This window comes from Electrophorus electricus, chromosome 6 (genome assembly GCF_013358815.1).
Source record: "Electrophorus electricus isolate fEleEle1 chromosome 6, fEleEle1.pri, whole genome shotgun sequence".
NCBI lineage: Eukaryota > Metazoa > Chordata > Actinopteri > Gymnotiformes > Gymnotidae > Electrophorus > Electrophorus electricus.
In genome coordinates this window covers 15,686,354-15,713,064 of record NC_049540.1, presented here as the reverse complement: position 1 = coordinate 15,713,064, position 26,711 = coordinate 15,686,354, and the positions used below count along the sequence as shown (strand labels likewise).

At 41.8% G+C, this 26,711-nt stretch overlaps 2 protein-coding genes across 9 annotated transcripts in view; both read left to right on the top strand.

Annotated features, from left to right (window-relative positions):
* acsl6 (acyl-CoA synthetase long chain family member 6) overlaps nt 1–5,440 on the top strand; it is a 45,450-nt gene extending 40,010 nt beyond the window's left edge. For all 3 annotated transcript variants that reach the window (XM_027010986.2, XM_027010985.2, XM_027010987.2), the window contains 10 exons: nt 804–938; nt 1,313–1,447; nt 1,612–1,707; nt 1,968–2,040; nt 3,019–3,107; nt 3,353–3,469; nt 3,794–3,937; nt 4,051–4,152; nt 4,262–4,333; nt 4,446–5,440. In XM_027010986.2, the coding sequence (XP_026866787.1) occupies nt 804–938; nt 1,313–1,447; nt 1,612–1,707; nt 1,968–2,040; nt 3,019–3,107; nt 3,353–3,469; nt 3,794–3,937; nt 4,051–4,152; nt 4,262–4,333; nt 4,446–4,586 (1,104 nt within the window). In that variant the 3' untranslated portion in view covers nt 4,587–5,440. The remainder of the gene's footprint in view (nt 1–803; nt 939–1,312; nt 1,448–1,611; nt 1,708–1,967; nt 2,041–3,018; nt 3,108–3,352; nt 3,470–3,793; nt 3,938–4,050; nt 4,153–4,261; nt 4,334–4,445) is intronic.
* Nucleotides 5,441–13,864: 8,424 nt separating this feature from the next.
* Nucleotides 13,865–26,711, top strand: part of fnip1 (folliculin interacting protein 1) — a 24,210-nt gene continuing 11,363 nt past the window's right edge. The window contains exons 1-9 of one of the 6 annotated variants that reach the window (XM_027010995.2): nt 18,217–18,428; nt 20,198–20,327; nt 20,571–20,879; nt 21,820–21,951; nt 22,142–22,245; nt 22,414–22,488; nt 22,580–22,671; nt 23,815–23,898; nt 25,232–25,303. In XM_027010995.2, coding sequence (XP_026866796.2) covers nt 21,847–21,951; nt 22,142–22,245; nt 22,414–22,488; nt 22,580–22,671; nt 23,815–23,898; nt 25,232–25,303 — 532 coding nt within the window. In that variant the 5' untranslated portion in view covers nt 18,217–18,428; nt 20,198–20,327; nt 20,571–20,879; nt 21,820–21,846. Of the gene's footprint in view, nt 14,058–18,215; nt 18,429–20,197; nt 20,328–20,570; nt 20,880–21,819; nt 21,952–22,141; nt 22,246–22,413; nt 22,489–22,579; nt 22,672–23,814; nt 23,899–25,231; nt 25,304–26,711 lie in introns of those variants that run through there. The other 5 variants (XM_027010992.2, XM_027010993.2, XM_027010994.2 and 2 more) reach the window with 5 other exon arrangements.

The window sequence follows — 26,711 nt, the reverse complement described above, 5'->3', positions numbered from 1 at the left end:
TTGAGTCATAAAAGTATAAATGAAAACTTGCAAAAGGGGGTGTTGATCATAAGCAAAGGTAACAGGTCATACACTCCATGGATACAGAACACACAAATACATGCACAATATATATATATATATATATATATATATATATATATATATATATATATATATATATATATATATATGTAAACATTGATATATAAACCAAATGTAATTTACTAAGCCTAAACCAAAATGAAACATTAATCCTAATCTCAGTAAGCAAATAGAAATGTGTTTGCTCTTTTTATCTTTAATCTCTTTATCTATATTTGATGGGACTACCAAGTTACAGGTTACTCCAGCATTTCTCTGGTGTTTCTGAAGTTAAGACGTTTTTTGTCCTGTAGAAACTACATGAAAACAAGCTCACACACACACACACACACACACACACACACACACACACACACACACAGAGCCCCCCCCCCCCCCCCCCCACACACACACACACGAATACCAGGAAACCGACTGACTTTTCACTTCCTGTAAAACTTTAACGTCCTCAAATGTTCCCACTACCACACGAGACCTTCCTGCTCCTGTTCTGGGCTAACAGAGCCAACATGGCCCAACTCAAATTGATAAGCGGCCATGCACAGATAGAAAGATTTTCCTCTACTATCACTAATGCTTTGAGAGAGCTGTTTTTCTTTAAACTAGACCTTGCTTATGATTAAATGTGTGTGTGTGTGTGTGTGTGTGTGTGTGTGTGTGTGTGTGTGTGTGTGTGTGTGTGTGTGTGTGTGTGTGTGTGTGTGTGCACACGTCTTTAGTCAGTGGTATACTGCCATGGTGGGAGGATCGGCTTTTTCCAGGGCGATATACGTCTCCTGTCAGAAGATATGAAAGCCCTTAGACCCACGATCTTCCCTGTGGTTCCTCGCCTTCTGAACCGCATGTACGACAAGGTGAGAGACAGGATGATGGGGCCCAAGCAGCACAGCCCTTGGAAACTGCAGCTGCCACCTCAGGTCCCTGGGTGCATGCTGTCAAAGCATGCTTGGTTCTGCCACCTCAGGTCCCTGGGTGCATGCTGTCAAAGCGTGCTTGGTTGGTGCAGACAGGAAGCGCTTCACAGCAGCATGTGTGAAACCAGCCAGTCTCTGTTCTCTGTGACCTGGTCATAGTCAGAGTCTTTGACACGTGCAAATTCCTGTGTCTTTTTGTTGTGCTAAGAAAACACTCAAAGTGAAAAAAAAACAAAAAACATGATCCAAACAAAACACACACAGAAATGGATGGATAGAAGGATGATCGTGATTCTTTCTTGGTGTGTGTTCAGATCTTCAGTCAGGCCAATAACCCAATGAAGCGCTGGCTTCTCAACTTCGCCGCGAAAAGAAAAGGAGGTGAGGTCAGCAGCGGCATCATACGCAGTGACAGCATTTGGGACAAGATCTTCTTCAGCAAGATTCAGGTGTGTGCCAGTGTTTCCTTGTGTTTGTACTACATCCCGATTATGTAGATCTGAAGTGACTGCTTAGACAGTTAGCTGTGCAATTGTGAGTGGGTGTGCAGGTTTGAGCATGACCTAACTAAATGAGTGCTTTGTGGTGGGACTTGATTTGGGTGTGTTCATAGGCAAGTTTAGGCGGAAGGCTTCGCATGATCATAACAGGTGCCGCGCCCACCTCCCCAACTGTGCTCAGCTTCCTCAGAGCAGCTCTGGGCTGCCAGGTGAGCACGCACACACATACATACACACACACTCACACACACACACACACACACACACACACACACACACACACACACACACACACGCAGATATGCAGACATTTAGACATATATGGGCACACATATACCCACATGTGCATACACCAAAAACTCAAACGTACTATTGATCTTTATCTCGAACTTCCTCAAATTAATTTTCTTCCCTGTCCCATATGTGTATACTTCTGCCATGTGTGTGTGTGTATGTTGATTGAGCATAGGTGTATGAGGCCTATGGTCAGACGGAATGCACAGCTGGCTGCACATTCACCACCCCCGGTGACTGGACTTCAGGTAAACCTTGCTTGGAATTTCTCATGAAAAAAATAGCAGATGCACCATCCCCCACCACCCCCATGGATGTACTTGCTGAGAAGGCTCTTTTTTATGTGCCATGCTGGGGACCTTCTTTCACACAGTGGTGCAGTTCTGGTCTTACTGAGCTGAGCACAGCAGATGGCTGAGTTAAACAGTTCCTCTTTCAGAGGGTGAGAAAAAACCTTCTCACTACAGAAGACAATATGCTGTTGATGTTTACACAGCTATCTGCAAAATTGCACCACAGCCATACAAGCTTATTAGTGTCAGTACTCAGGTAATAAGAGGTATATATAAGATGGCAGCTGAGTTATCTACAAGATGGTTGCTTTCTTCAGCTAGAAAAGCTCAGGCAGTCCTGCCACATGGGTCAGAGGACAGTCATACTTCAGCCCTGTGACACAAGGCCAGTGTCATTACAAGACACTTTTTATACAGGTTTTTGATAGTTAAAAGTGTCCAGCAAGATGTTTGGTTACATATAATGGTCACCAGTGTTTCCTACTGGCCTCATGAAGAATGTTTTTCCCCTTTGTATATTGTGTAAATAGCTATATAGTATTTTCCTTAGAAACTGATATGTTATCTTTACATGTGAAGTTAGTAATAAATAATGTGCTTTACTGTGTTTTGTACAAAATTTTCAAGCTATGCTATAGCTATGCTATATATATATATATATTTATAGTTATGATCTTACATTAAACCTTTGCTTCAGAAATATGACAGAGATAACTAATAATAACAAATCACTTGTTCCCCCTTGTGGCCAACGTTGATGCAATATTTACAAATGTGTTTCGAAGTGAATGTAATTGATTTTCTGATATATGTAGTTGGATATGTATATATATATACACACACACACACACACACACACACACACACACACATCGTTTGGGGCACTATGTTTTTCTGATAATATGTTCTTATTCTTTTCTCTTTGGTTTATAGGGCATGTGGGTGCACCCCTGCCCTGCAACCTCATTAAACTTGCGGATGTGCCAGAGAAGAACTATTTTGCTTCAAAAGGAGAAGGGGAGGTATGTCACAATGTCATACCAATAACTTGAAATACCTCAGATCTCAAATCATTTGCACTTGTTCTGGACTGAACCTGAAAAAACAGATAAGCAACTCACTTAACATTTGCATTAGCACATTCAACATATGCTCACCTTTTTTGTCTTCATTTGACATTTTGCACTCTGGGATAATCCAGGGATAATATATTTTCATTTATATTTTATATTTAATTTTTCTCAGAAACATTCTTCTTGAATTGCAGGTGTGCGTAAAAGGTGCAAATGTTTTTAAGGGCTATCTGAAAGACCCGGTTAAGACAGCAGAGACCCTGGATTCTGATGGGTGGCTCCACACAGGAGACATTGGAAAATGGTTACCTGTATGTTTGTTTTACAAGATGCTTTTCATATCAGTTGTGATAGTTACACATCATTAATGTACCAACTCTTGAGCATCACATTATATTTTGCTTTAAACCAAGATGGAAATAATTTATCATTTAATGTTTATCTTATATCTTGGCACTTTGTAACATGCACTTCCCTGTGTCTGTGTTCATTCACTTTTCACTTCTACATTCTCTTACCAGAGTAGAAGTGATTTAAATGTTTATTTGTCCTGACAGTCTTGCATTATGACAATGAGACATTGCTAACTTCCTAAGCTGCATTCCAAATTAACTGTTCTCGTCGTCCTATGACAGAATGGCACACTAAAAATCATAGATAGGAAGAAGCACATCTTTAAGCTGGCCCAGGGTGAGTACATTTCTCCTGAGAAGATTGAGAACATCTACATCCGCAGCGAGCCTGTGGCCCAGCTCTACGTTCATGGAGATAGCCTGCAGGTTGGCGCTCTCTGTCAGAAGTAGTAGCCATTATCGTAATATCAGAATCTGAGCAGGCTGTATTTGCCATCATAAAGGTAATTTTGGTGTTGCTTCAATTTCTTTCCCAACAGTCTTGTTTAATTGGGATAGTGGTTCCAGATCCTGAAGTGATGCCCTCATGGGCACAGAAAAAGGGCATTGGTGGATGCTATGATGACCTGTGTAAAAATGTGGTAAGTGCTATGCAAAACATGTGTGACACGTCATGTGCGTTCTTCTGTGTTTCATTTCATGCTATAACAGATGTTTCTAGTAACATCCTTTCTACACTTGTTTGTAAAGGAGTTAAAGAAAGCCATCTTGGATGACATGGTTCGCTTGGGCAAAGCCAGTGGCCTCCATTCATTTGAGCAGGTGAATGTGTAACTGAAAAGCCTTGCCATTGTGTGCATGAGATTGTTGTGTTCTCATAGCTAAAAAAAAAAGTACAAAAGAATCTCATAAAAATGTGTAATTTTATCTACAGGTAAAGGATATTTACATTCATAGTGAGATGTTTTCCATAGAAAATGGATTGTTGACCCCCACGTTAAAAGCCAAGCGGTCAGAGCTGAAGGAATATTTCAAGCTGGAGATCGAACAGCTGTACAACAACATCTCAATGTAAACGTTTTCTCATCACCAAACAAAGGCAGAGGACTTTTTTGTAGTGACATTGGCGATAATTATCCGTTTGTCCTTAAAAGTCCCTCATCCAAACCCCTAGCTGACACAAAGCATGCAGAATGAGCCATACATTTTGAGATGGAACACACACTCAGTTGCTTGGACGGTCATCAAAAGTCGTTGTGCCTTTGAGAAAAGTGGCATAGCTACAACCAAAACTGTCCCCCCAACAAAAGCAGTAGCTGCCCCAACTAGCATGCTTGTTTCCTTCATTTTTTTTTTGTTACAGACTGAACATGCATTGCAAATTTACCTTTCATCTTTGTGTTTTTGTATACTGTTGCAGGTGAAACTTTTGTTAGGGTAAAAAACAAAAAACAAAACAAAAAAAAACCCCAAAACAAAAGACAATGCATGTTGTGTGCCCGACACTCACTGGGACAGTTCTTGCTTGAGATTCCCAGGTTTTACAGGCCATCAAAAGACACACAAACATACATATAAGGCACATAAACACACAGAGCAACCACTGGTCACAAGATAAATTGCTTTAATGCTAGATAGCTAGATAGCTATGGTCTATTACATTTGTTCACTCTAAACAAGTGAGCATGCCATTGACTTAGAGATTTGGAACTGTCAAATGTTTGGCTTTTCAGTTTCTTTCCATTCCAAAGTTTAAAAAGATAGTGTACATACTGATGAAAACTAGATGTAAACATTAAAGTGATGGTTTGAATGGATTTTTGCGTGTAGTGAAAAAAAGTATAATCAACTGTTGAATGAATCAGTACTATATCTTTGTATTTAAGGGGGTATGGATGGGGACAAAATAAAAAGAAACTGCTAAGGTTTTAACTGTCTCATTTTTAAAATGTATTCCGTTTTCTGAAGTAATGCAGAAAGTCAGATCAACATATAAGATGTGTACAATTATTATCTTTCTTTACTGTATTTTCAGCCATTAATAATATAATGGAAAGCAATAATTCCCAATTCACGTGGACAAATACAGAAAAGGTCGCTATCATTACATGCATCAGGACATAATAGTAATTTCATTATCAAATGACTACTAAATGTTTATACATTACAATGCAAAATGTGTCACTACAGTCAGGATCACTCATGATTTCTTCTCATTTGATATAGTCAGCAACATCTATAGTTAAAAGTTAGGGTGCTATTGAAGATGTACACAAAGAAATTAAGGTCATTAATGAAAAAAGCATGATAGTTGGTGTCCCATTAGCTAATAAAAAGACATTTTTAGCGGACTTCAAAATAAAAGGTGATAGTAATATAACAGCAAGGTGTTACAAAAGGATTTCCAAAGATTTTGGCCTTCATGTGTCCAGTTAGGCAACAACAAAATTTAACACTGTTGCTATGCTGCTTTGGACTGGCTGTTCTACAAAGATCAGATCACATGTATGATGTATAATCCAAACAACAAATATAAAAACAACTATATTTGGAAACATTGCATGTAAATTACTGTATTGCACTAAACGTAAAAACCTCCGCCCAACCACAAAATGTGATGGACGGAAATGTGGATAGATGAGGGCTGCTTTGCTGTCTCAGGACCCAGATGGTTTATAATTAATGAGAGGATTCCAAACAGTAGGCCTATAAGGGAATTCCAGGCCTCTGGCAGGATGACAATAATCCAGCACACATGGGTAAAGTAACAACACAACAGTTTGAACAGAAAACAATTTTGTATTTTACAGTGATTAGTCACAAACTCAATCCCACATGCTGGTCTGAGCACTGTAAGTATAATTGAATACTTCATAAGTGCCATGTAGGGTTGATCAGTAACTACCTAAATCATTTATTAAACTAAACAAAAAAAAAATTAAACCATTAAACTGCTGTGAACAAAATGACAGTTTCAGATATAGTTCTCTGTTAAATTGAGTAATCACGAAGCCCTTAAATTTCAAAACAGCAGCGAGGAATGTCTTCTGTTGAAATTGAATTGAAATTATATCACTGCCTTGTGACTGGCAAAATTACTTTACATCATTACACTCAACAACACGAATAATCCATGGTGCGAAAATTATATCATAAACGTGGCTAAATAAACAATAGGTAATGACAGTAAACAATAGCTAGCTATGTAGCTAGCTCCATTCCTGTGTCTTACAAAGTATAACGACTTGTTGATCAATCGGCAATTTATGATCGGTGGCTCGGCAACTTGTGTGAATGCTAATATGGGAGGCACTAAGGAGTGTTGATCACAAGTTTCCGCCAATCACACGGCGTATTCTGGCTGGAGTTATATAAATACGAAAAAGAGTTTGGCCGTTTTTACGAGGAAAAGAAAAATTGTCATTTAAAATGGGCAGACAGAAACGATATACACGCACAAGTAAAAACAGAGCGGCAGATTCAAAAGGAAAAAGAATCATTGCAGCTTGCAATTCGAGGGGCAGGCGCTGCGTAACTCCAATGAGGCCCTCTCGTGCGTAGACTTTATATAGGATAGCTAAACTAGCTAGTTAGGTTAGCTGGCTGGTTAGCTGGCTGGCAATGCTAGCTAAAAGCTAGCTAGCATGTGTGAGATGCTGACGAGACAGACGTGTCATTCTTCACCGCATAGATTTTTAGTTATACTAGCTGAAGATTCACAAATGCCTTTTTGCTCCAATTGAAAATATTAAATAATAGATAACTATATGCCATAGATCTTATCTTGTGTGAAACTCTAGCTAGCTGTCCTTTGCTGACGTATCTTTAGCTTCTGTGACTTTGGTGAGACTAACCAAGCTCTGTGTTCTGTTCGAAATATGAAGTTTGACTCTGGCCAATTCTTGATGATCTGATTTAATAGATCTGAAATCATATTTACACACAAAAAGTTGGAGTAAGTGTCTCGGCCGTGCATTGCCTCCTGTAAGTGAAGCGGATTTTAACCAAGAGAGGTAAGAAGCTATTCTTGATTAATTCCCTTTAATTAGACTAATAGCCCAAGGTTTTGAATATTACTCTATTATTTATTAATGAACCATTAAAATCACATTAATTTCATAATACTTCATATTCTTTTAATTTTCTTGTAAACCCTTCATTTTTTAGATTCATACTTTCACAGCCCACCTCACCCTACTTTAACTCTTCTTCTCACCCAGATTCCTGTTCTTTCGCCCCTCCCCCTATGTATATAAACTGATCAGCCTTAAAACCACCTGCCTAATGTTCTTTAGGTGCCTCTTGTGCCTCCAGACAGCTCTGATCCGTCAAGGCAGGGATGCCACAAAACTGGACACCTTCAGAGATTTTATCTGGCACCAAGATGTTAGTAGATCCAAGATCCATCCAGTCTTGAAAATTGTGAGGTGTGGCCTCTGTATTGGGCTAGTTTTTCAAGCACATCTCACTGAAGTCTTGGGAATTTTGAGGTCAGGTCAACACCTTGAGCTCTTTGTTGTGTTCCTCAAATCATTCTTGAACAATCTTTGCATTGTGGCATGGTGCATTATTCTGCTGAGGGAAAACTAGGGAATTCTAGTGCCATGAAGAGGTGTACATGATCTGCAACATTGTTTAGGCATGTTGTGCATGTCAAAATGACATCACTTGACACAAGGTTTCCTAGCAGAATATTGCCCAGAGTATCACACGACCTCTGCCGGCTTGTGATGTACATGCTCCTGGTACTACAGAATGGACAGGGGCTAGCCCCCCCCCCCCCAAAAAAAAAAAAAACAAACACATGTGATTCATCAGACCATGTCACAACCCCCCCCCCTCCCCCTTACCCCATTACCCCAGTGTTCTAATGCTCATGTTTGCTTTTAGTGGTGGACAGGGGTCATCACTCTGACCAGTCTGTGGATATGCGGCCCCATGTCCTGCAAGCTACAATGCCTTGTGTGTGCTGACATCTTTCTATCATAGCCAGCATGAACCTTTTCAGCAGTTTATAACTCATCTGTGAGATGGACAGATGAGGGGCTAGCCTTCACTCCCCACTCAGTGACCCTTGGATGCCCATGCTTTTGTTTGGGTTCACAGGTTGTCCATCAATGGACTACTTTTGGTAGATCCTGACCACAGTATACAAGGGACACCCCATAATACCTGACATTTTTGGAAGTGATATGATCCAGTTGTCTAGCCGTTAAACTTTAGCCTGTCTCAAAGTCTCTCATCCTTAGGTTTGCTTATTTTGTATTTTTTCAGCACATTATCAAAACTGTTCTGTTCAGTAATGTATCTCAACCACTGACTGATGTGATTATAATGATGTAATCAGTGTTATTCACTTCACCTGTTAGTAGTTTTAATGTTGTGGATGGTTGATTGTATTTAATTTCTACAGCTGCCTTAGGAATGAGAGCGGTGCTATATAAATAAAATATGTATTTTTATCAATGTACTCTTTAATACACTTCTTTTTTCAGAGTTCAGGAGCCACATTCTGGAAGATGCTTTGAGGGCCAATCAGAATCACAGAGAATTCTTTGTAAGGTACACTGCCTATAAAGTATACACTTTAATCTCTGCAGGCACCACCTTAAGTCATACTTGTTTCCACCAGAGCATAATGACAGCCAGTATTAAGGACTCCTGCCAGGACAGCACAAGTGCGGTTTGAAGCTCTCCATACTAAATACTTTAAATTGATGGGCCCAAATGTTAGATGGCACTTGTCTAAAGCTGCCTTTTCCTGTTGCAATTCAGGTATGATTATACCCTCTGGTGTTTCCAGCTTCTTAATGGATTGTATGGACTTAGAATCAGAGGCAGAAGTGACGCTTCCCTCCGTTGAGACAGTTCGCAAAGCTGATACTTGCGGTACAGTTACTGCCCTGCTATTACTGACGGGACTTTTTCAGCTATCAAAAACACAATTTAAGATTGTGATTCTGGAGTTCAGTTTGACTGCAGCTTAGATAAAGACCAGAAATAATTGCAGACTTGGAAATGATTGTCCTCCTTTCTTTTTCCCTGACATGAGGGTACAGGTTTAATGAGTGATGAAGTGCTCCACTCCAGTGTCAGGAACTCTACTCTTCTTGATCTCAGCCATGCTGTGGATATAGCCAAGCAAAAATCTCCAAACCTCTCCTCCATTCTTGGTATTTCGTTTATGCTGAACAATGCTATATTTATATAAACTGAAGGTTTTGCCTACATGCTTCTTTCTAGAGATGTGAACGCTTTGGAGGAGGTTACCTGATTGCAAGGGTTATTTAGTGTTATGATGCAATGACTATGGTAGCTGAGAGAACTGAATTTGTTGTAAAATAAAAATGTGCTGCAAAATTGCAAACCGTATGACAGTATATTTCTCAATATGACAGTACATGCCCTACATCATACCAATGCAGTGCCAATTCATGAATTCAGTAAAGAGTAAATTCAATCATTCTGCATTTTTACGAATGTGAAACAAATTCATTGACACGATAATTCTGAAAACACATGTAGCATCAGGAATGTTGCAAATCCAGACACCACAGAGGACACACAAATGGGTTGGAATCATATGGAACTTTGGTGTTTGAATGTACAAGACTGTTGGCACACAGCAGAACACTGACTAATAAAGTTAATCAGACAGGTATATGGTGCAGTGAATAATTGACCTATGTGTTTGTAAAATGTTTTGCATATGTTATCAATAGATAGGTTTTATGATTCTGCATGGTATTTCTAATTTGCAATGTTTTGGGTTGCTTGGCCACCCTACATGCCTTATCACAGTCTGCATCTGTTTAACAGTTTCCCTGTTGTCCTTACAGAGCTGTCACCTATAACTGACAGACAAGCTACAGAAGAGTCCTTTTCACTGTCACCACCCCAGCCTGTGTCACCTCTTGGGTAATGAGGTCATATGTGCTTTTATAGATTTATATCTAATGATGCTTGATTTTTGCTGCATCATTCAATTTGAGGGTCAGAATATGGCATGAATTCATGGACCCAACCTCCCTTGGGTTCAGGGTGTTTGGTGGTGGTGTATTGTGTTTATGGCACACACTTGACTCCGTGATACTAATTGAGTATTGTTCCCATGTCCTATCTGACTTCTGTTGCTGACCCTGTGCCTCTTTTTATGATCACAATTTATCCATCTTATGAATGACATCCCAAACTAGTTCCATGGCATGTAAGCTCATTGTGATGAGGGATTTGTGGCATGAGCTGACAGATGTCAACATGGACCAAAATCTTAAAGGACTGTTTCTAACCTTGCTAAAACAGCCTTGTTGGAGAACAAATGGGGTCCTACCCAGTGTCTGTTTCTTATAAAGTGGTTTGTCTCTGTGTATGCAATGTGTAAGTGGCTTTTTATTTTCATTTGAGCTCATAGCTCTGTTTTCCCCTGGTTTAATTCTAACCAGTTCTAAGTGTACTAGGTCCTGTCCTCATATCATGATAGCACCATAAGTGAGCAATGATGGTGTCCATCAAAATACATTGCACTTGCTTATCACTGCATGTTTGCAAACCACTGGTCATGCAGCATTCCCTGGTATGTCAGAGTACTGCTTAGCATTGGGCCATACAACCATGAATTTGACTGTTTGGCTGATGGATTGCTTGGCAGTAGAGGAGGTTTTCATTCTTCCCTTCCAGTGAGAGCAAAATTGTTTGCATTCTTGGGAACACCTGAGTACAATTTGGCTTGTAGAGCAGTGTAGTGGGTAACTGCTTCCATTATGGAGGACCTGTGTTTAGTCCCCTCTGGTCAATGCTCTGTCTTATACCAAAAAGTGGCCTTGGGCATGGATCCTAACACTACCATCACCTACCTGTGTAACAACTGGTAATTGTAACTTGCTGTGGATAAGAGCGTCTGACAAACGCCTTAAATGGAAATGTAACGTAAATGTAGAAATGTTGAACACTGTGGACATTGAATTTGCTTGTTCATGGCTGTTTTGAATGACAATGTTTTTCTTTCTTTTTCTGTTCGCAGGTTTTCACCTTTGGCTGGGTCATCTAAAAATTTTGGATTGTCAAAAAGTACCCCAGGTTTTCTCCTTCCCAATTTTCTCAGTATATGCATGTTACTGCAAAATGGCATATGCAGCAGGAAGTCTATAGTAATGCTGAATTTGTACTTGCAGAAAGAGAGATCAAGCCAATTGGATTTGAAGAAAGTACTCCTGTAAATATTGTAGCAGTGGTGCTTTCCCCTGTTGTGAAAAAAAAGGTAATTAAATGTTTTTTTTCCCCCAATGCATGAAGATTGATCATGTGGTTGTTATATAAATGTGTAGAAAAGCCCATCTCAATCTGAGTTCTGGCTGCTCCCAGGAATTCTGTACACTGAGTGCATATTTTTGTTTTTTTTCCAACTCTGATGCACCTGACCTGGCTTATGTATGGCTTTATAATTATCTCATGGGTCAAATTTGGTGTGTCTGGGTCAGAAACAACATGAAGTGCTTCAGGTCTCTTCATTGCTGGAGCCTCTGTGGCTTCCTTCCAACAGAATACTCTTGGAAATATTGTGGAAATGTTGAATACAACAAGAATTAAATAGTCGAGGCCTGTGGGAATTGGTTTCATGGTGGTGCAAGGTTCGAAAATGCCACAGCTACTTGTTAGTACACTAATAACTTCCATTATCAAGACTTGAGTAGCAAAAGTAAGAAGCGTTTCTTTTCTTGTGATCTGGACCATAGAGGCTGACCTGTGATGTCCAGAAGAGTCACATGTGTAAAATGAGGGAAAATGTCATGAGTGGGGTGAGGAAGGAGCTGATTATCCCCCAGGAGCCTCCCTTGGAACCAGCAAAATTTTTTGACTTCGCTGACGAAAGTGACAAGGAAGCATTTTTCCAAAGGTTGAAACGGACATTCACCTTTCAGTTCCCTGCAAAACTGGTAAACAGGTCTCTCTCTTTTGGAGGAACAAGGTGTTTGTGGTAAGGCACAGCTGTCTTGATTCCAGTCTAAAAGGCCACAGTATTGCAGTGTAGTGTGCTGGAAACAGCACATCTAATTGGACATCTGCTATTAAAGGCTTTGATGAGTACAACTGGGTATGAAAAACAAAAAATATTTTGAACTTCAGTGTTGTGGCCTATCTGCACTGAACGTAGAGAAACCACTGCTGTGTAGTACACAAAGTATGTAGAAAGAAAATGTAATATGTGCTGCAGTAACCTTTTATCTTGCAATTTTTCTTAACACTCCCTCTAGATTACCTTCACAGACTTGCCAGTGACCGAGGACATGTGAGTCAGACGTGGAGGTGGAACGATCACTCCTACATTTTTCTTGCTGTGAATCGTCACCTCATGCCCTGCAAAGAAGTCAATGTTCACATATGCCACCAGAGGACGACCTTGTCTATAGTAAACATGCAACCATTACAAATCATTCATGCCCTCAAATCCCTGTTTGTTACTGGCAGTTATGCAGAATGAAATTGGAAATCAAAAGTAGTTTCTGGATGAATGACATCCATGCCGAAATCTACCAGCAGAATAAAGATGCCAGGTTTCCCTTCCAAAAAGATTAACTTTGCAAATCTCTTTCGGGGTAGCTCTGGCCATCATATGCAGGCACATATGGATGAAAAAAGAAAGTCTGCTGTGCATTCATGGAAGCAGCATGTGAAGGGCAGTCCAGAGAAGTGGACTGAAGTGGAGAAATGTTTGATTTAAGAGTTGTGGTATTTTTCATTTTCAGCGTAGAATCCAGTTCTTGTTCTATGTTAAATCAGTCATATGCTGTATTGCCATGAAATGTTCTGTTAAAATTTATTACATTTTACATTGCTGTAAAGATAAAAAAGGTATTTGCCTACAAAAGCAAGATTAAAAAAAACATTTGTAATACTATGTACTTTTTAGTAGTTTGTTTTGTGCATGGTGAACATTATTTTGTTTTGTATCTAGCTTTAAAAATGGTGCTTTTTATATCGATTCTTGGATATGCCTTGTTTTGGCTAAAGTGTGCGGGTTTGTGTGAATTATTTGCATATTTAGAGATTTTCGATGTTATTTAAACTAGTGAAATTTATAATTAAATGGTATAAAGTAAGCCAAGTCTTCCGTGCATGTCTTGGAACTTGTACTTCTGCATAATTCTGAAAATGTGTTCAGTTTACATATCTGGCAGTTGGGGAAAGAATCTTCCGCAGCTACCGATTTACAAGTATAATTTATTTAAAAGACGTTTAACCCCAAAACATCAACACAGCAGTTATGTTCACCACGTGGTACTTTGACGAAAATAACAACCAATCGGCATTGGGAGCAGTGCATAGTGGCGTTTCTAAGCAGCTCGTGTGACTAATGCCTGTCATATGACTAGGCCACAAATGGAGTCAGTTTCAAAGAGTAACGTGTATCTGGGGGGTTGAGCAGAAAAGGGATTTTATATAGAAACGGTGGGCCCAAAATGCCTCCCACGCTATTTCACAAACTTTTTAATAAAAGAAGTGCTTTTTCATCGCTACCAAAATGTAACAAGGACGACCCCACGTTCAGGTACGTGTCACTGCTAGCTGGCTACATCGAACCATTTCGCTATAGCTAGCCACCTAGCTAACTCGCTAATCAGATACCCCACATTGCTGCAGGAGCGAGGGACCGCGGTCTGCATGTATTAAATATCATGTGTAGCGAAATACATTAGTTATGTTCAGTGTGTGCTAGATATACCTTTTTAGTACACAAGAATCGTTTGCGTCACAGGAGTAGCCAATATGACAAGCTAGCAAGTTAGCAAATTGTCTTTCGTTTGTAACCTTTTGTTGACGGACCGCTAAGACGAGGTTAGACTTTAGGTTGGTGTAGTGAGATTAGATCGTTAGCTAGGTAACTATGATATGTAATGAAACGGGGTCGGTGCGAGTTTGCAGCTAGAGAAGGGAAAATGCTGCAGGAGAACCAACAGCGAGCTTTATGATGAATGCTGAGCTGTTTAAAATGCATAAAAGCAAAGCGCAGGGTCTAAACAAATACAAAGAAGCAAAATGTCATTTGACTTGTTAAATCAATGTTCACGTTAATTAAACCATAATGGACAGGGACGCACTGCAGCGTGCGTTGCTTCTGTCTGTGAGGATGTGACATGATGATTTGCACCGATCTTGAACCCGGCACGCGATTATTTGCTTGGCGTAGAGTTTAGCTGTTGCACTACTGTTTCAAATTAAATTAGGGAAAGGGACTGTAGAATTTTTAACATGGTTATTCTGATTCTGATTCTGTTTTGCACTTTTGTTTAGATAAGGAAAATACCAATGTCCCAAAGACTCATATCTTTCGTAACAGTACACTCCATCGTAAGATATTCAAATAAGGTTTATGAAGAAACACCTTTTTAGCCTAAAATACCAGGGTATATTTTTGCCTATATAATATTTCCTTTCAATTGTCAAATTCTTTTCTTATTAGTTCTTTACTTAATGCCTACTCTTTTTTAAAATAATAATAATAATAATAATAATAATTATTATTATTATTATTAATATTATTATTTGCTCTTGATATTCCCTAAATGCCCTACCATTAGCTGATTTATTTACTATACTTCTGTTGGTGTTCTCAGGAATATTTACATCTGAAACATATAAAATGTATAAGTTATGATTGCTGTTTGTGAATTTAATTCAATATTAATTATGAATAATTTTTATTGTCAGATGTGTTTAAAACAACAGTATGAAAATGTATCTGAAAATGAGATAAGGAAGAGAGCTCAAACAGCTTGGACCTTGTGTCAATCCTGTGATCTACATGTCATAACTGTGATGGAGTAATAGTTTTAAAAGTGGAAAGATTGTGCTGACAGATTAGGTCTACTTAGGCTCTACACATTTCAAAAGAACCCATGCTTTAAAACTAGCCTAACATTTGTGCACTGGTGCTCTTAATGGATGGATGGAAAAGTTGTAGGTAAATATTATAATTATATAAATGGATGGAATTGTTGCATTTCCTGCTGGAACATTCTGCACTCATGGCAGTGAAATCCTTCAAGTTTCTCTTCCTGAATGATATCTACTGGTTTCAAAGGTTTGGATGTTGCTATATATATATATTTTTTTTTCCTTCTCCATTTTCTGATGCTGGGGGGGGTATTTTTTCATTCTAAGTTCGACATTCTATACTCGCATATCTCTCTAGTAACCTGTATGGTGGGATACTGCACATTGCTCTGTACTGCACCAAAGGCTCTTGCATGCTTGGCTGACCTTACTTTGGGCTCTGTTCAAACCTTGGGGTCTGCATCTCCTCTTGGCATACACGATGTTGGTTTTGTGCCTTCTGGTTGCAAAGCAATTGCATTTTAATCCACTTCTTATTTATGCAGTTGTGCTTTTAAGATGATCCAGTTTAAGGTCATTGTTTATTGCTGGGAAATGCAGGTTAATACAAAGTGCATGTCTTCAGTGACAGGGTGTCATGCTATGTACCTTTACAACTTCATCATTTCTATCTAATTTTGAAAGGTCTACCAGGGCAAACTCTTACAACATGCTTAAGCAAGAGTCTTAATGCCCAGTGAGCAAACTGTGAGTTTACTCCCCTGTGAGTAGCATGGCTCCATAATTCAAGCTGGCTTCATAATACCAGTTCCCATGGAGCAAGAAGCCTCATTAATCAGGCTGTCATTGCACATTTGAAGCCTGCCACCTGGAAAGTGAAGTGGCAAAGTCAGAATCTGCAGCCACTGTGTGGGGTTACCTGCTCGGGACCTGTGCCTTGTTAATTGTGTTGTGAGTGTTATGGAAGTTTCAGGTCCGCAGCTCTACTTCCCAGTGAAGCCGTGGTCTGCTAATACTGCTTCCAGTCATGTTTCATGCAGCGCTATTTAAAGCTGTCCTAAGACTTCTAAGAAGTGTAGGGTAAAGAAGTGGTATAGAGTCCAGGGTTATTCACTCAATTTTAGCCTTCATGTCTGTTGTGTTGCACCAGATGTCTGTTTTACTATTAGAGAAGCTGCGTGAAGATTTAAGAAATTAAGATGTGATTTCCAGGATTAGACCACGGCTTGTGCTGATTGTGTGTTTTTAATTTATAAGACTGCACATTTACTGCTGTGGTCATGTTAACAAATGTGGGTTCTTTTCATGCTGTCCCACAGTATTTCAGTTTAGGTCACATGTGAGACTTGGCCTTATCTCATGTTTACAGTAGCAGCTGTAGATTATATATTTTCATCTTTTGCTGTCTTTCATTGCTTAGGTTTAATTTTAGGTTTCCTTCATCATAAACAACAGATTTAAACTTTTTTGTTTGTTTCATTTTTTAAAACTATGATTATATGATTTGTATAGGATGAAATGTACACTGAATGAACAGCAAATGAACAAATTAACCAAAGCTGGTGTTCATTCAAGACTGGTAGCAGCAAACCTGGACTCTTATTTGGGCCACAATAACATCCAAATCACAATGGATGGCACAAGCACACAACTTGCAGAAATGTATCATGCAACCATTAGATGACATGGGAGGATTCTTGTGATTTAAGAACTGGTTGGTTTGGTTTAATAAGCTAGGCCAATCCTGGAATGTCTGTGTGACGTGTGCCTCTGGCCGCTGGTGTATCATGTGAGTGTGGAATGCATCAGTCATCACTTGAAGCAGGGTTTGTTTAAGGTGTATTTGGGGGGGGGGGGGGTTGCTTCTTGGAGTATTTTATTTTGCATTAAGTGTGTCCTGGACTACACATGGACTTTTGGCATGATCTGTATCTTATCTCTATCATGGTTTTCTACTGAGCATGCACCCTTTAGCTCTTCATATGTAGTCAGCATAGACTTGGGAAAAAGATGACCCCTATTTCTTTGATGGCGGTATAAACAGCTAACATCAAACCCAGCACCTTTTCTGGTTAGCATTACCTTTGTATAAAATTATGGTAGTTGTGCACATTTTAACAACCATGATCAAGTGTAGTTGAATTGGATTTGAATAGCAGTCTGAAATGCTGTTTCAGTCTAAAGTTATAATGATAGAAGAGACCTGTAGCCCCTGAAAGCCACCCCACCTCCAGAATAGAAACACAAGCCTGAGACAGCCAAGTCACGTTTGTAAGTGAGTGTTAGTTCAGGCCTGTATCTTGCTTTGGTTTTGCAGGAAGCACAGTCTAGGCATAAACTAGTTCTCTTGGGACAGAGTAGGGAACGTGTGTGCGCGTGCGTGTGTGTGCATGCGTGCATATGTGCTCAGTGAACCAGGTAAGGTAAGTGCAAACAGGCACCTGCTTTCAGCCACTGTGAAAGTGCGATGAGGCTGTTTGCTTTCAGCAGACCAGCGTGGTCTTATTTTCATCGAGAAGCATATCAGCCAAGCCTGCAGGTATGCCAGACTGGAAAAACACCAGGCGTAGGCATTCAAAAGTGACCCTGGCTAGCAGGCAGCAGTCACATCACCGCTGGGACAGCTTCTTTATGTAACATGCCTTCCCCCTGTTAAGTCTCTGCCAACCCCCGCAGCTTCCTTAGACGACCCCCCCCCCCCCAATGAAATAATGATACCCAGGGTTTCTACATCAGGGGAGGGGAGGGTAGGGGTTATTTTGCTCTTTGAGGTCAGAGCTTGAGGCAGGGGGGATTAGCCCCTTCTAAAGTAGACAGCCCCAGCTCTCGCTTTCTTCAGTTTGGCGGCCAGCAGGGTTGCATCCACGTGCGGGCCCTCGCCAACGTGCCTTTGTCCCAGGGCCATTTCCAGCCTAGCCCGCACATCACCTGACAGTCTCATGTTATTTTGTGAATTTAGTTCAGTGCTATTCTTAGTGACGCTCGTCACGGCGAGAGAGAGAGGGAGAGGGAGAGGGAGAGGGCACAGGCTCAGGGCCGGGGGACGCATGAGGAGAGACACTGGCAGAGCCACGATGATGCCCAGGTACCCAGCCACACTTGAATCCTGCCGTCTCGCTCGTGATCCTGCCCTCCGCACGTTTGAGCTTTGAATTATTCACTTGAGGTGGTGGTGTAGTAATGGTCGCTGGTCTGAAGATGTTGGTGATTGACTGAGAGGAGAGATTTGGATCACATGGAACGGGAGGGTGTGTGTGTGTGTGGTGGTGGTGAATTGTTTGAAGACTGCAGTGTTGGATCAACTTTTTTAAAATTTTTGTTAAATTTTTTTTATTTTGCTCTGTGGATCGGCTATAATAATGGCTGTCTTACATAATGTTGGAGTTTAAGGGTCATGGTTTAAGGATTAGTTCTCTGTTATACTGTTAATGGTGTAGAGAACTGATGCTTGTCGATATGTTATACATTTTAAACAACAAATAGTTGTCCAGATTGTGATCTAGCTCAAATACAACATTTTTTTAATAGTTAAATGTTTAGTTCACTTATATGGCATATTGAATCCTCCCAGTTATCAGAATGAGTGTGAGACTGAACTGCTTCGTGCATTGTTCTTTGCTCTTTTCCTTTTGGTGGTGGTGGTCTTGCAAAATTCATTTCTGGAACTGCATGTTTACTTTTGCCACTACACATCAAACACTAACAGTGATCCTAACCTGTAGCAGCTATGAAGCTTGGTATGTGCTCTGGCCTTTAGAGTTGTTGGCAGTGGTGTGTCCTCAAATAGAAATCTGAATGAATTTGACACATGACAAATGTGAAGTTTCAGAACATAAAACTACCCAGTGCTTTTAGTTAAGAAATATCTCTTGGAATTATTTCATATGGAAATTTTTTAATTAACTCATTTAAGTTTTTCTAACTTCAGCTGGTTTCTGAGCTACTGTAGCCTATGTAGTGAACGCGCTGGTCTGTATGTATTTCATGAACTCGCTGGTCTGTTGTGTTGAACTGCCTGCTGCTTGATGGTGAAAGGTTATTTTTGACTTGGTTTAGGAATTCTGAATTCCCCAAAGGCTCTTGCTGCTGTGGACGAAACTGTATAAATGTAGCTATGGGTGGACCCATCTCTCTCTCGCAGTGTTTGGAGAAAAATCATGTATTTTCTTTGCTGTGCTGTACTGGCATTTACAAAGAAACATCTCTCTTTAAGCATCATATTTGAGGAACGGAAGTCTAGTGGCCAAGTCAGACCTTCGCCGAGATGAGCGCTTTGACATTGAGCATCAAAGGAGAACATGACGCGGTTGTCCCTCCCGGCCAGTGTCCGCAGGGGACAGCGGAGATGTCTGAGCAAAGTCCTGTGGAATGCGGTGGTGCCTGTGGCAGTAAACAGCCATGTCCACCATGACGCCCAAAAGCGAGTGCACTCTGGCCACCTTCTTGCCTGTTCTGACGCAGGGGCCCAGAAATAACAGCAGCCTGTGACTCCCCTGGTCCAGCCACACGCCCTCATCCCCTCCCCCCAACCCAGACCCGCTACCAGACAGACAGGGTCACAATGTGAACAACTGTTCCTGGCTTCCTTTCATGCCCCTCGTCCCGGAGGGCTGCCATCAGATGTGCTAAAGCCCAGCACCTCTCTCTGCACCCTGGGCCATGCGCTGGTATGAGCGTTCCCAAGCAAAGCCAGCTGACAGCTCAGGGAAGCTTATTAGACAGCTGTCAGTGTGCGTTTTATTTTCGTCCTCCGGGCTTAAGGTGGTGGTGGTGGGGGGGTGTATTGAAGGTACGGTGATGGGAGCCCCCATTGTGTAAACATGAAGCCCTTCACGCTGGCATCTGCCCCCACAGCTGGCCCTCCCCTGAGCTGGAGCCCAGCCAGATCCGCCTCATCGTCTACCAGGACTGCGAGAGACGTGGACGAAATGTCCTTTTTGACTCCAGTGTCAAGAAGAGGAGTGCAGAAGAAACCTCAGGCATGGTGAGTCCTTTCTTTCTCTCTCTCTCTCTCTCTCTCTCTCTCTCTCTCTCTGTTTCTCTGTCCTTCAGTAGCAACATCAAAAAGCTGAGCCACCCTGCATGGCAGCATCACACTGAGGTCCTGAACCAGTCTGAACCGGAGACCTTATCTCCAATAATAATAGCATCAGCTGACACTGACTGTGTAAGCATTCTTGAGCGCTCACATGATGGGCGTTGTACGCTCCCTCCCTCATGTCTTCAGGTCGTTTGTCATTAGCTGTCACGGGAACGCTGAGGGAACTCTCTCACCACTGAAGGCCACAAGTGTGCAATGACAGGAGCCGAACCCCATAAATGCAGTTCTGATGATTCAGTTTAAAGAGCTGTGCAACAGTGCTGGCCTGTATTACAATGTTAAGCATGATTCACATTGTGGAAATAAATGTTTGGTAAACTTTGCACTTATGGTAACTCTCAAGTAGATTTCATAATAACAAACCCAATATTTGTATGTTGGCCTAAAGACTGCAAAGGACATTTCCTAGTTCCACACTGAAGAAGTTGTGATCAGGTAAAGCTGCCTAATGTCTTACTCAGTGTGTCTGGTGCACGTGTTTGGGTGAGGCTGGGAGGGGTTTGTGAGCTGGAGTCTTGCTGCAGCTACAGTCACGTGATGCTTTCTGGCAGAGGTTTTTATTTCATGAGAGAGAGAGAGAGCGTGCGCGAGAGAGTGAGCGCTGGGCAAGCAAGCAAGCAAGCAAGCAATGGCTCCAGCTCACGAGTTGTTGAGGAAGTCATATGACCTCGGCTCACATGCTCGGGTGCTTTTTTTGTGCTTGGTCAGGGCACGAGGAGAGGCTTGTTTGATGTGAGCCATTAGCAGAGCAGCGCAGCGCACGCACTCCACATAGAACAAGCCTGGTTTTGCTTATAGTACTTATTAACCCTTGCTCTCTATCGATTGTTTTATTTTGGTCCTTTTACATAACACATCTTTAAAAGGTCTGGCTAGAAATTGGGGCAGCCTGATATGTCCTCCCCCACCCCCTCTTATTTTTTTTAGAATGCATTATAATGTCTCTTTGAAATATTAAAAAATAGGTACACTTATTTTAGACATAAGTCTACCTTTTTATGTATATTTTTCCCTTTTAATGAACTAGTTCATAAGGCGTTTTTTAAAGTTTTTTTGAGGGGGGAATTCACTTTAAACATTGTTATTTTGGCCATCAGGCTGTAATACAGAGTAAATAAATATAAATATGAATAAATTCTGTGATTCTGTGATTGAACTGAGCTGTTCAGTTTTTATTTGCATTGAGGGAGGGAGAGGGTTGTTTAGAGGTTCTGCATGCTTGGGATTTGTTTTTTTTGTTTTTGTATTTTTTATTTATTTTTTTATCGGTACAAATAAGTCCCTGTGACACACTATATCACATGGGATCGCAGGTCGGCAGCGACACGCAGACACTGTAGGCCCCACTAATCCTGCTGTGTTTGTTTGTACGCAGAATGTGGGCAGTGAGTCGCAGGCCAAGATGTTGGGGAAATGCTGTCAGCTGAGGCCCACGGGCGGCAGCTCCAGCTCCTTGGACAGTAGCTCATCCTGTGCCTCAGAACCCCGGGAGCACAGCCGCTTCCAGGTGAGCGCAGTGTCTGACTTATCCACATCTCGGAACTCTGCTTAGGGAGAGCTGGCCATCTTCTGTGTTCTGATGAGGTCTCAGAATGATAGCGGGACTTGAATCTGCATGTTGAATGCCTTTGTCTGCTCCCTTTTTCGTGGTTTCTTTCTCGCCATCTTTTTTTTTTTTCTCTCTCTCTGTCTCTCAGGGCACGTCGCGCTGCTCTTCAGATGCCAACATGCTGGGAGAGATGATGTTTGGCTCGGTCGCCATGAGCTACAAGGGCTCCACTCTAAAAATCCACCAGATCCGGTGAGGCGGTAGGGCAGGTTCAGGGTCACACTGACCTGTTGTCATTCCACTGACAAGACAGACGCACACTGGCTGGGAGTCACGAATAGTCAGTGATGATCTTTGCCCCTTCTTCTTCTTTTTCCTCCTTTTTTACCCCCCCCCCCCCCCCCCCCCCCATCTCTGCAGGTCCCCTCCTCAGCTAATGCTGAGCAAAGTGTTCACAGCTCGGACAGGCAGCAGTGTCTATGGCAGCCTCAACACGTAAGCACCACTCGTAGCTCCTCTCCACCTCCATCTGTCACCACACATGTGGCTTTCACCATGTTTGATATGTGTGTGTCCTCTCTGGCAGGCTGCAAGACAGCTTGGAGTTCATCAGCCAAGACTCAAACACTCTCAAGCCAGACCAGAACACTGTGGTCAATGGCTTCCTGGGGAACATAGGTAATCTTAACCGCATGTATTATGACAACAAGATCTTGTGACAGTTTTGCAGTAAAGCCCAGCAGTGAAGGACAAGGTCACATCCTTCCCTAATACACATGAGTTTCCTCTCTCAACTGACATAACGCTGTTGATTCATGGAGCTTCAGACTGACTTTTGTCTTTTTGAACAGTCAGTGTTTGTTCTCCATGTTTTAGTGTGAGAACTGTATAAAGCCAGCTTCATGTTTGGAATGGACCACATCCGTATTCCCGAATGAACATTTTTGTGTGGTTTTGTTGTTTTGATTGTTTGTACTTTCTACCAGTGAAATCAAGAGGTGTCGAATTGCATCAGGGATGCTGTCACGTCACATGTACTTTACTTGTGTCGACTTTCCTCAGCTCCACAAACTCAAGCATTTGTGTTTAATGCGCTCTAGGTTTCCTTTTTAGAATTGTCTTACTAGTCAGCAGTCATTTCACAGCTGATTATGAGCTTGCATCTTGTGGCAAAGCATTTCACTGTTTCTGCTTTGATTATTTATTTATTTGTTTATTTGGTACTTATGATATTTAATTTTAGGGGCAACTTGTTTGTTTTCTTAGCCTCTTCAGGTGTTCTTTTTGTGGATGTAGACTTATTGCTCTTTATCACTGTTTTCCACCAAATAAGTCTGCTCAACACGCGCCAAATGTGGTGCTGAACTGTTCCCAACTTTGAGGCAGCAGCTCTAAATAAGAGCACAGAAAACACTAGTAAAAAAATAAAAAAATAAAATAAAATTAAAGAATAATAATCATATATATATATATAATATAAAATGTATATGTCTGTGTGTCATGTTATGCGTGTTTTGAGTGGACTTCATGTGCCATGCCCACAGAACATAAAGTATAGTAATATCTGTCTCCATATCCACTTCAAGGAGGAAGGGAGGACGCTCTAAGATGATTGGCGTGCCAGTGTGCCCGCGCTGTTTGTATTTTCTGTGTGGGATTGCTCCGCTCTTTTAATAAAACGCTAACATGCTAATGTTGTTCTGACTGCCTCAGATGTATTCTCATGTATCGCCGCTCTTTTTGCTTGACTAACCTGGTTCTGTGTCTCTCTCTGTGTCTCTCGTTTGCCCCCCCACCCTCTGTGGACGCCGTGCCACGCAGGTTTCTCTCAGCTCTGCAGCCCTCGCCGGGCCTTCTCTGAACAGGGCCCTCTCCGCCTCATCAAGAGCGCCTCTTTCTTTTCAGGTTGGCGCTGTATGTTTGGGTGTGTTTCGGATTGTGGCCTTGCGTGTGTCTGTGTGCGTGTTAGTGTTAGTGTTTGTGCGCATGTGTGTGGTCAGCATGTGGCCACTGCTTGTGACTTGCACATGCACACCAGGAGTGTTCGGAAGCACCACCATCGGTTCCAGTCACACAGTCCCCTCATACAACTTCCCCACTGTATTTACTCATCCTCTACCCCCACTGGGACACTTATCCCCCCCACCCCCCTTTAACAGTTTGTTTATTTATTATTTCTGTCCCTCTGTTACTGTCTTCTCAAGCATGGACCCCTCATTCTCCTCTTGTTCTCCCTGTCTTACTCTCACCCACACACACCCACTCTCAGTGTGGCCCTTATCTGGGTGGCTGATACCAGAGGTAGGGATAGAAATGGCTTATAAATAGCCCTCCTGCCTTTGACCTTCTTGAGCCTTGGCTGATTGTCACGCCATCTTGCCCATCAGTTCTGCTGTTAATCATGGATTGGACAAAAGGCTTAAGTGGCCACCCTGAATACATTCTTGCCCACCTCCCCCAGCTATGGCAATGTCAGAATCTAGTGAGTTACATAATGCTGCACTTAAATATGTCGTTGCTGCACTTAACATGTTATTGGCTTGATCTGATATTTGTCCCTTGTCCCCTGATCTGACAGAACTGAAATAGAGCTTTACAGTTCCCACACAGTAAAAAGGTTTTGACACTTTTGCCCTGTACCTGGCCTTTTCATGGCCTGTGAGCATGTTGCATTGTAGATAGGTTCCCTTTGGAACCTCGCAGTCAACACCAGCAGCACAAAGATAGTGGACAGCACATAGATTAGTTTATTTGCTATAATATGATTGGCCAACGGAGAAAACCTCATCCTCTACAGGAAATGTTCTGCCCTCTGCGCCTTACCACTGAGGATCTGATTTATGAGGCTGAACTATAGGCTGTATAAGGTGTAAACTGTGTCTGTGGCAAGAAGCTCAAGACACTGAAAGGTTCCAAATGGTTGATGGCGCTCCCAATAGCTCAAGAGTGAACACATTACAGCAGACATGTGGTCTAAACCACATATAGGGTAGACATCTCTCGGACACTACACGTTGTTCATGGTCACTGTTGTGTTGCGTCCACCACACCATCCCTGCTGGGGTGTGGCAGGCTGCACGCTGGCAAAGCAGCGTACTGGATCAGTGCGGCTGGCTCGTCGGCCGTGCCCAGAGCTGCAGTGGTGGTGGGAGCTGTGGTGCTGTGCTGTGCTGTGACTCTCTGAACCTCGCCTCTGCCATCTCTCATATATGCTCCTCTGTGCCTCTACTGTTCACAGGCCACAGTAACCCCATGGACATGCCTGGGAGAGGACTGTACGATGAGCGAGACAGTGGTATCGCGCGATCAGGTGCGTGTGTGTGTTTCTGTGTGTGTGCACATCTTTTTGTGGTAATAAAATGAAAAACAAAGAAGCCAATGGCCTGTAACAAGACTTAAATGCTGTCATAATTGCAATTAGAAGAGCATCCAAAGGAAACATGCGCAATGTTGCTGTTAAAACACAATTATATAATTTAGTCTTCAGTTCTGGTAACGATGTGGCCGTATCCAACTAGTCCCTTATTTACCCTGCCAGTTATGGGAAGTGGACCTTGTACACCTTCTGAGCAAACAAGCGACTCAGGACGATGTTAGAATGAATAAAGAGGACAACCCAGGTTTAGAAATGGCTTGGGTAATAAAATGCTGCTTTAACTAAAAGTATTCATGCTGCATACATTTGGGATTGACAGAGGGATTTAATCTGCTGTCTCTGGTCATGAATCAGTAGCCAGAAGCAAATGAAAAACAGTATAACGAAACATTCAAAACATGTAGGGCATGTGTGGCTGTGAAGTTTATACGCAGCAGAGAAGTATAACCAACTGGCAAGCATGCCAGAGGGGCAGCTCGCCATAATGCCAGCAAGGCAGGGACTGCCTGAAAGGTAGCCTAATTACATGAGCCACTTGCATGTTTGGAGGGGGGGGGACTACATTTGAGCAAGGTTATGGGATGGAAACCGTAGGCTGTGGCATGGAGGGCACGACAGGAATCTCACTTTCTGTGGAATGCTATGCGGCATCACATGCAGGGGTGTGTGTGTGTGTATGTGTGATGTATATCCCCCCCCAAAAAAAAAAAAATAAAAAAAAAAAATAATAAAAATAAAATATATATATATATATATATATATATATATATATATATATATATATATATATATATATACATACACAAACACACACACACATATATACATACATATACACTATATATATATATATATATATATATATATATATAGCACAGTTCCCCTAACTGTGGCTTCTAATAAGTGGGTGGGGCCCTGGGTCTGCAGCTGGAACTCATGTTTCATGGCGCTCCATCGAGGCCAGGGGCTTGGCCTTTCTGCACCCTGTGGGTCAGATGAGAGCCGCGTGAGCCCACTCTCGGAGGTTTGCGGCCCTGCAGAGTTCAGCACCAGCACACCTGCTACTCGTATAAGGGGGTTGCTGATTCAGGTCAGAGCCAACCTCTGCAGGGCAGTAGGTATTCAGCAACAGAGTCGGCTGGCCCTGCTTTAGATCATGGCTGTTGTCCCTCCCTTTTTAACACCTGGAGGTATTAAATGGTAATATGGCTAATAATACATGGAAATGGTGGGAATCAGGATGATCCTGGTGGAATAACTAACCTCTAATAGCTGACATGTATAGGTAAAGTATGTTTTCTGTGGGTGAGAGATTCCTCTAATTACAGTTGTTTCCTAAAAG